At 35.0% G+C, this 9,665-nt stretch overlaps 1 protein-coding gene across 1 annotated transcript; it reads left to right on the top strand.

Annotated features, from left to right (window-relative positions):
* The first annotated feature begins 4,758 nt into the window (after positions 1-4,758).
* On the top strand, positions 4,759-9,665 carry LOC116025431 (ATP-dependent zinc metalloprotease FTSH 4, mitochondrial). Its single transcript, XM_031266662.1, has 7 exons — positions 4,759-5,006; positions 5,376-5,463; positions 6,208-6,474; positions 6,647-6,901; positions 7,011-7,135; positions 7,568-8,044; positions 8,353-9,665. Exons 1-7 carry the CDS (start codon positions 4,980-4,982, stop codon positions 9,289-9,291), a joined length of 2,178 nt encoding a protein of 725 aa, XP_031122522.1. The 5' UTR covers positions 4,759-4,979; the 3' UTR covers positions 9,292-9,665.

Raw genomic sequence — 9,665 nt, 5'->3', positions numbered from 1 at the left:
ATAGAAAAACGACCGCCTTCTCCGGCAACCATTTGTGGTCGCCTCTCCGGAGAAAGGCAACCAGTTCTTGTCATTCGGAGAAGGCAACCAGTTCTGGTCGTCCGAGAAGGTGATACCTTTAGTTCTTAACCTCTTTTTACCCCCTATTTTGACCATTTTTGCTAGCAAAGTGTTTTAACTTGAGTGGAAACCTATGACTTGTTTGTGTGATTTGGTGTTCTTAGATAAAGTGGGTCACAATGAGCAAATAGGAAGCTTCTTGGAACATATTGGAGCAATTTTGGAAGCCAAGATCTCACTCAAGGAGGATAAGAGCAGCGGAACGCGAAGCGGGAAGAAAAGAAGTCAAAAAGACCACACATGACCACTCACATGGTCGTGTGAGTAGCCGTTTGGTCCCGTTTTGTCTCTGCTCAGCCGCGACACCACACGTTCTTGTACACGGCCGTGGGCTTCATACTCCGCATAGTATAAAAGCAGTTTTTCTGCAACTTTTGTCCACATCCGGACCCTAGATAGTCTAGACTAATTTTCTCTCATTTCCATAGATCAATATAGCTTAGTCTAGCTTAGAATTACATTACTTTCATATATTAGAGCTTTGTATTGAAGACTTGGAGTGGATTCCACCAACCTCTTCCTTTCATTCAATAGCAAAGTGGTTTATTCAATCTTCATCTCTCTCTTGTTTACATTTATTGCTCATTTATGATTTCCTTACTTAGATTTGCTATGTTTATATTTCAAATGAGTGAGTAGTTTCTTATTTGGGTTAGATTATGGTGTTATTACTTCTATTGATGCTAGAAATGTAATTATTGCATAAAGGGGATGAACAAGCTCACCTAGGGTTCTTGAGTTTGAGTTGGGTTTTTAATCTATCTTGCAATAGTTGATACGTAGCAATTGTTGTTTGTGTTTGAAAAGTTTTTCATCTCAATGGGAATTGGATAGAAGACTTGAGCCTTCCCAATCTCAAACACATTTTCCCTTCTATGAAAATAGGGGTAGATTGGGGCTTAAATAACTTTTGTTCTTCAAGAATTTGGGTTGATACACCATGGAAGTGGGGCAACACTTGTTCTAATCCTTGTTATGGCTAGGATTTATTTGTGCTTGCCTCAAGGCCCTAGGTAAATTGTTCTTCACCCAACCTTAAGTGTTAAAGTATCAATAGAGTAATACCCCTATTTTAACCATCTTTTCCCATTGATATTTCCTAGTTTTAATCTTGTTTTCCCTAGCATCCAAAATTACCAAAAATATCTTAGTTGTTAAATTCTTCAAACCAAAATGATTTGCTTGGATCCTTATAGGTTCCAATACCTTGGTGTCTAAAGTATAGGTAACCGCTAATTTACGTGTCATAGTCCCAATCCCAGTAGAACGACATTACACCAATTTTCATTATCACCTACACACTACATCGGAAGGCGATCAGGTTTTGGTCGCCTTCTGGAGAAGGCGACCAGAAAATGGTATCCTTCTTCGAAAAAGCGATCGGAGGCCGCCTCCCCCGTAGAAGCGACTAGGTTTGGTCTCCTCTTTTCGAAAAGGCGACAAGTTCTGGTCGCCTTCTTCGGAAGACTATAACTGGTTGCCGAAGAAAGCAACTGTTTTTCTATGGTGACCGGTGACCGACACCCGTCCTCAGTGGTAAATTTTTGGTCGGATCGAAAATGGTGCTAGAACCCTAGTGACTTGCTATCACAAGTTATTAACTTATTTTTGGGTTTTATTGCACCAAAATAAAATGTTAATGTGTTTAATTACAATTTTAAAAAGTTTAGACACTTAATTGACTTTTCAAGTTAAGCTGCAGGGCTTATTTGACAATTTTCCCTAATGTATATTATCAAATGAAACTATAGTAGGATGAAAATGATACTTTAGTATTGCTATAATGAAACTAGTATGGAGGGAAAATGAAACTAAAAAATATAACAATATTGTCAAATGAAATTGAAATATAATCTATACCTATACTATATATAAAAACAATATCTTCCTCCCAAATTTTCCCGCCCAAACTTAGTGGCATTTTAGTAAAATCATTTATTTTATTCATTTATTATTTTGTTAATTATCCATATATATTTATTCATAAAATCAGTCAATTGCTAAGAACATACCAATTTCATACTACCAATTTCATTCACCTATAATTGATTAATTATCCATATATATATTTATGGTAATATATGGTAATATTGTTAATATTATTGCATTATCTACCATTCATACGTATTAATTATCATTTAAAAATTAAGAAAAATATATTCTAATCTATATGTATAAAATATATTATTTTATATTACTATATTATAATTATAATTATAATATTATTTTGTAACATCCATACTATTATTTTGTAACCTCCATAATATTATAATATTCTAATATATTTTCATATATTTTATAAGTATAGATTAGAATATATTTTGAAATGGTAATTTTGTATTATTATGGTAGAATAATATTATTTAGAAATGTAATAGCATAACATTTTGTTATTTAAATAGAGCATTTTGCTACAACTAAAGTTGTAAGCTTCCAACGTATTATCTCATATTATTTATCATTTCAAAATTAGAAAAACTATATTCTAATGTATACGTATATGGAGGTTACAAAATAATGCGGAGTAGTATGGAGGTTAATAATTTAGAATACATGTAGGATTAAAAATCTCATTTAGAATTATTAAAAATGTTAAGTAATTAATTATATTTTCCTTTTGAAAAATTAACAAATTTATAATTCTCACCATTTTTACCTATAAATACAATGGATTGTTGATTTTGAAAATCATCATTCTTCAATTTGCACTTTCTGTCTCTTCTTTCCGTTCTCCGTGAAATCATATCTTGGCGGCTCTCTTATTTTCTTCTTCCACCGCCCTGTAAATAGAATGGATTGGTGTTGTATCCATTATAATATCGATTACAATATCAATTTTATGATAAAATATTATTTGTGTAGCACAAGACTGTTTTTGTTTTATACTTTGACGTTATAGTCTCAATATTTATGCTTCGATTTATGTATGTGTATGAAATATTTGTCGTAGTATGAACACATGGTGTCGCTAGAGTTGCAAAACAAGGTTATCTAGCGCCGGAGAAGAAGATATGCAAAGGAGTCGATGACTTTCAGAAGAAATGAGAGGTTTGACTGGTGATGTTTTATTGAAGTCAATAAAAGAATAACACACTTTTTAATTGTAAAATCCAGTGTTTCCTTAGAACATTTATGTATTTGATTTTAAGTTAATTATTAAATTTTATATCAATTTACCTTATTACGATATTGTATGGCATATATATATTGTAAAATCCAATGTTTCCTTAGAACTATCTTAATTATATCTTAATTATAAAAATTCTACCTAATAATTTTAATATTACAAGGGACACAATAAATATCATCATAAATAATATTTAATAATTGTCAATTTGTATTATGCAATAAAAAGTAATATTTAATTATTAAGTCAATTATAAAATATTTTGTACGATTTTAAATATGGAGGATGAGTAAAAACGTAAAGGCGATATAGTGAAAAGAAATATACTTACGGTATAAAATTATGATAGGGGGGAACGGTTGTGATAGAGGTCGGTAAATTATGCTATGGATCCGGGTCCATGTTCATAATTTTAGAACTCTATGTTTACAATTTTTTCAAAAAAAATTAAATGTATTTTTTAAATGTTAATAAATGAATTAGCTTATCCAATGCAGATTTTGTTTATTCCAAGCTATACATTTTTCATCCGATTACCATATTATTTGCAAACATCATTATTTACTCTAAGAAGTCTAACTATAACACATCAAAAAAATTAAACAAATTAATTACACAGATAAAACCCTAAGGATAAATAAAGTATAACCTAAAGAGCCAAAAGTTGACATGTTTAGATAGAATTATAACTCCTTAGCACATTATACAGCCCAACTATTAGGCAAAAATACACAATAAATAAAACATGCCCACAAATCAAACATTCATGAAATAATGTTAATCTATACATTTAAAAAAAACAGAGCTAATCTATAGATACCTGCTTTAGAAATATCTTATAATCCATGAAGTAATAATGTTCTGGATATTTTACTCCAGTAATTCTGAAATAAAGCTCTAAAAAACTATAATTCTAGATAATTTACTTCATTAGTGATGTAAAATAAGTATAAAAATTTACAATAACAATATATAATATACTACCAATGCCGTATTCAAAAAGGTTTTCAATAATGTAATTCAAAACAGTTACATTGATATACTATTATGTTTTCTTTTCATACAAAGATGACAAAATTGCTATATATTTACATAGAAAATATATCATCCGTATAAATAATTTTTATAACTGAGTTGATGGACAACGATATAATTAGCCCAATTAATACTATTTTTTTTTTTTTTTGAGTACGGCAAAAATACTAGTTAGAATAATACATACTTCATGATACACGCTGCAACATCAATCATTACCCTTATAAAATTTGCCACAAGTTACTTGACATATAAATATCTTGTTAAATGTTAATTTTTTGAAAATAATATTTTGGTTAAAATGAGATTTCTAGAAAATAAATTTTTTTATAATATCTTATCATGTCAATTTTGGAATTTTGTAAGACTTTATTTGGCCTTTATTTAATAGTTTTAGATTTTTTTTTTTGATTCCGAGCCAGAGATATTACCCAATATTTTATTAATTTAATTTAATTATGGAGTAATTGATTTTTGTTTTCCTGGAAAACAAATCCGTCGAATTCGTAGTCGTGAGTCCTCTGTGTTTCTCTCTCTGCCTCGCTTTCGTTCTCTTCTCCATTCACGATCATCCACAAAGCTAAAAGAATCTGAAAATATATACATAGCTTTATATAACAGAGAGCCGAAGAGGAAGAAAGAAACGGAGGAGTTTTGGGTGAAGAAGGAAAAGATCGGTCTCTCTTAACAAAAAGAGATGGCTTTAAGGCGCCTTCTCACTCAGGTTAGTTTTAATTCAATGTATTTGATGTTAGAAATGCGCCCTTTAATACTTTTTTTGATATTTATTTGATGATTTGTTACTTCGTACTGTGCATGGTTAGAGAAACCCTAATTTCAGGGCTGTCTTAGGCTTATTGATTTATAAAAGATTGAGCTTTTCCTAGGATAAATTGGAGCTCTGGCGGGTATGGGTTTTATGATTTGTTATACCAACTGTACTAGTGGGAATGTCTAGTTGCCATAGCATTAGGATTGGGGTTGGTTCTGTTTTGGGGATTTTTGGATTTTCTATTTCAGTTGATGACTGCAATATTCAATTATGTTTTCATTTCTTAAGTTAGATAGTATATTTTCTGTTTTATTGTTTCAGGTTGAAAAGCAGCAATCTCAAGTGGGACAACTTGGATATTTGCTCACTAGAACTTATAGGACTTCACCAAAGATTTCAAGAGATGGAGGTATTGTGTTTCTAAGTTAACCATCTGGAATGTAGTAGCACTGAACTTGCTACTTAGTATGTTTTGCCTTGAGCTAGCATGTTTGCACCATGTCCTGCAATATTTTTTCTATTCATTTCCGTTTATTATTGTACTGCAAATTTCTTTTTAGATAAGGAAGAATAAATCCATAAAAAAGATTTTTTCCATTAGTATTTATGTATATGAGTGTGTCTGTTTGTGTGTGTATTCATTTCCATATATTCATTGTACTACAATTTGACTTGCTGCAAAAGGAAGAGCACAATCCACAAGGAGAATTTTTTCGCTACCATCACATGACAAGATAATCACTTGAAGATCAGAAGATGTGTGATGCCTCTATGATCTTTGTTAAGAACTCTAGTTTTGTAATTGTTTATCACTTTTCCCCATTATTATCATAATTCATTCCCTGGTTAATGGAAAGAAAAGAATTCAGAAGGTCCTTGGAGGTGTTTTTTTGTAAGAGATGGTTGAAATCATTGGATGTTATTTGTCCACATAGATATGCCTTCTGCATATTGGGGAAAAAACATTTTAGTTCCCAAAGCTCACCTGTGTCTAAATTGTGGCTTAAAATGTATCTTTGATCATATCATTGAGATGTCATGGATGCTTTGTGTTGCATTTTTGTAATTATCGCAACTCTCTAATATGGAACAATCGTTCATTCATTTGACATCTGCTGCTCCTCCTATCATGCTATCATCGTTTTCTATGCAGTGGTGACTGGACTTGTAAGGGCTCAGCAAAGGTTTAAATCAAATTACGTGGGTAGTCTAGCCCGAAGAGTACGTGAAACAGATGAAGTGAGTGAAGCTGCATATCTCAAGGAACTTTATAATCGACATGATCCTGAGGCAGTCATACGATTGTTTGAAAGTCAGCCATCATTACATTCTAACCCACAAGCACTTTCGGAGTATGTTAAGGCACTGGTCAAGGTTGATAGGCTGGATGAAAGTGAGCTGCTGAGGACATTGCAGAGAGGTTAGCACTGGAAAGAAAACCATATAGGGAGTGTCATTTTACAATGATGATAATCTTGGAGAACTTATTTGATTATCTAGTAGTTACTACTTGCATGTTAACTCCATTGAGAATTTGTTCCTTTTGTAATTTCTATTTTACTTTAAGGTCATGCTTACCTGAGTTTTCGCAGGGATTTCTGTTGCTGCTACTTCTCATGCGGAGGAAGATAGTTTGGGTAGTTTGGGAGCTCTATCAGCTTTTAGGAATGCGGGCAAAAATACAAAAGATGGTGTTCTTGGTACTCCTAATGCTCCGATACATATGGTGGCTGTTGAAGGGGGCCATTTCAAGGAACAGTTGTGGCGTACATTTCGTGCTCTTGGCTTGGCTTTCCTCACAATTTCTGGTCTTGGGGCTCTGATTGAAGACAGAGGAATCAGTAAAGGTACATGTATTCTGCAAATTCTGCTGACTCTTAAATACTTGGGTCCAAACACATTTTGTAAGTAGAAGCTTGCTTACTCTTGATACTGTTTACTACTTGACTGCAACAGGACTTGGTCTGAATGAAGAAGTCCAACCCAGTATGGAATCCAATACAAAATTTTGTGATGTAAAGGGTGTTGATGAAGCAAAAGCTGAGCTGGAAGAAATAGTCCACTATCTTCGAGATCCCAAGGTTTGTTATCTTTGACTGTTAAGATATCTAGAGACAATGTACCCGTTTCTTTTTTTTTTAGCACTTCCATCTCTTACAAACCCCTTTATAGGACACCACCCTTTCATGTAGCCAAAAGCCTTACAGAGAAAGATGGGATGTCTGGTCCTGTTTAATTATATAGCTATACTAGGATGTCTGGTCCTGTTTTTGCTTCCAAAATACTGTTATTAGGGATTCAGATCCATAATGCTTGTATGATCTCTATGTAGGATTATGGTTCTAATGAGTGCGATGGAGTTGAAGATGAGAAAACACTTTATACCTTTGTTTTTTTTTTGTTTTTTTGTTTTTTTGTTTTTTTTGTTTTTTTTTGTTTTGTTTTTTGTTTTGTTTTGTTTTGTTTTGTTTTTTTTTTAAATGCTTCTAACAATCCGAGTTTTATTGGTGCAGCGGTTCACCCGTCTTGGTGGCAAGCTCCCAAAGGGTGTTTTGCTTGTTGGTCCACCTGGTACTGGCAAGACTATGCTGGCTAGGGCCATAGCAGGTGAGGCTGGTGTTCCCTTCTTTTCGTGTAGTGGCAGTGAGTTTGAAGAAATGTTTGTTGGTGTTGGAGCTCGGAGAGTGAGAGATCTTTTCTCTGCTGCTAAGAAAAGGTCTCCTTGTATTATATTTATTGATGAGATTGATGCCATTGGTGGAAGCCGTAACCCGAAGGACCAGCAATACATGAAGATGACTTTGAATCAGTTGCTAGTTGAACTGGATGGCTTCAAGCAAAATGAAGGAATCATTGTGATTGCTGCCACTAATTTCCCAGAATCTTTGGATAAGGCCCTGGTGAGACCTGGCCGGTTTGATCGTCACATTGTTGTCCCGAATCCTGATGTTGAGGGACGGAGGCAGATCTTGGAATCCCACATGTCGAAGGTATTCCTTTTACATGAAATGACTGGACAATTTTTCAGTTTTTGTTTTTTTTTTTTTTCAGAAAATTGAGGAATGGAAAACAAAAACATATTTACTTGCACAGTTTTCCGTTTGAAAGCTGGATAATAGTTCTCCAGTTTCCCAAAAAAAACTATAAAACACTATTTTTTGTTCTCCTAAAGGAAAACATAATCCTTACCACCTACTCGTTCCTCTACCTACCCCCTCACTTTTATCTACTTATATAAACAACTGTTACTGCTATCCATTTGTTTTAGTTGTTTATCCAAATTATTGCTATTTGACAGGTTCTGAAGGCAGATGACGTTGATCTTATGATCATAGCAAGAGGGACTCCCGGATTTTCTGGTGCTGACCTTGCAAATTTGGTAAATATTGCTGCTCTCAAGGCTGCAATGGACGGTGCCAAAGCAGTAACCATGGCTGATCTAGAGCATGCCAAGGACAAGATCATGATGGGAAGTGAGCGCAAATCCGCTGTTATATCTGATGAGTCGAGAAGACTTACAGCTTTCCATGAGGGTGGACATGCTCTAGTGGCTATTCATACGGATGGTGCTCTTCCAGTTCACAAAGCAACCATTGTTCCTCGAGGCATGGCTCTTGGCATGGTTTCTCAATTGCCTGAAAAAGATGAAACCAGCATATCCCGTAAGCAGATGCTTGCTCGGCTCGACGTTTGTATGGGTGGGCGAGTTGCAGAAGAGCTCATTTTTGGAGAAAACGAAGTAACGTCCGGTGCATCTAGTGATCTCCAGCAGGCGACAAATCTTGCCCGAGCTATGGTAACGAAGTACGGCATGAGCAAAGAAGTCGGCGTTGTCACACACAACTACGATGATAACGGGAAGAGCATGAGCACCGAGACAAGGCTCCTCATTGAGAAAGAAGTAAGAGAATTTCTAGACAAGGCTTATAACAATGCCAAGACAATCCTCACCACACACAACAAAGAACTCCACGCTCTTGCCAATGCATTGCTCGAGCACGAGACACTCTCGGGTAGCCAGATAAAGGTTCTACTCGCACAGGTTAATTCCCAACAAACCCAGCAGCAACAGCAACAGCTGTTCCCCGGTGTCCAGAACACTTCAAAATCAAATCAAGCCCCGCCCCCGCCCCCGACGCCTAGTCCAGCCGCTTCTGCTGCGGCTGCAGCAGCAGCAGCCGCTGCCGCTGCTACCGCTGCAGCCAAAAGTAAAGGCATTGCCCCGGTTGGATCTTAGGTGGAACGATATGGTAGGACTACACTGCCACTTCGATAATTTTCACATTGAATGTGCAGCACAATATAGTAGAGACTAGTTTTCAGCATGCCTTTTACCTTGGGACAAATCATTGCTCTCCTTCTGCTTGTTGGGTATAAAGGTAGAGAGAATCGTGTATGCTTAGGACATCAATGGAAGTTGTAGCAACAGATACAAAGAAGTGAGCCTTCATGTTGTCAATTGTTAGTACTCACGTTTAACACTGTTTGTCAAGTGTAACTTAAATACTTAATCTCCGTTGGTCCATTTTCTCCGCCAATGCTTTAATTCCACATATACAAACTCTGAGTTTTTTCTATGTGATATTTTAGCTTCCCTGTCTTCTTCTTCCA

Source organism: Ipomoea triloba, chromosome 1 (assembly GCF_003576645.1).
Source record: "Ipomoea triloba cultivar NCNSP0323 chromosome 1, ASM357664v1".
NCBI lineage: Eukaryota > Viridiplantae > Streptophyta > Magnoliopsida > Solanales > Convolvulaceae > Ipomoea > Ipomoea triloba.
Note: the sequence above shows the minus strand (reverse complement) of the source record. Positions and strands in the feature narration are given on the sequence as shown.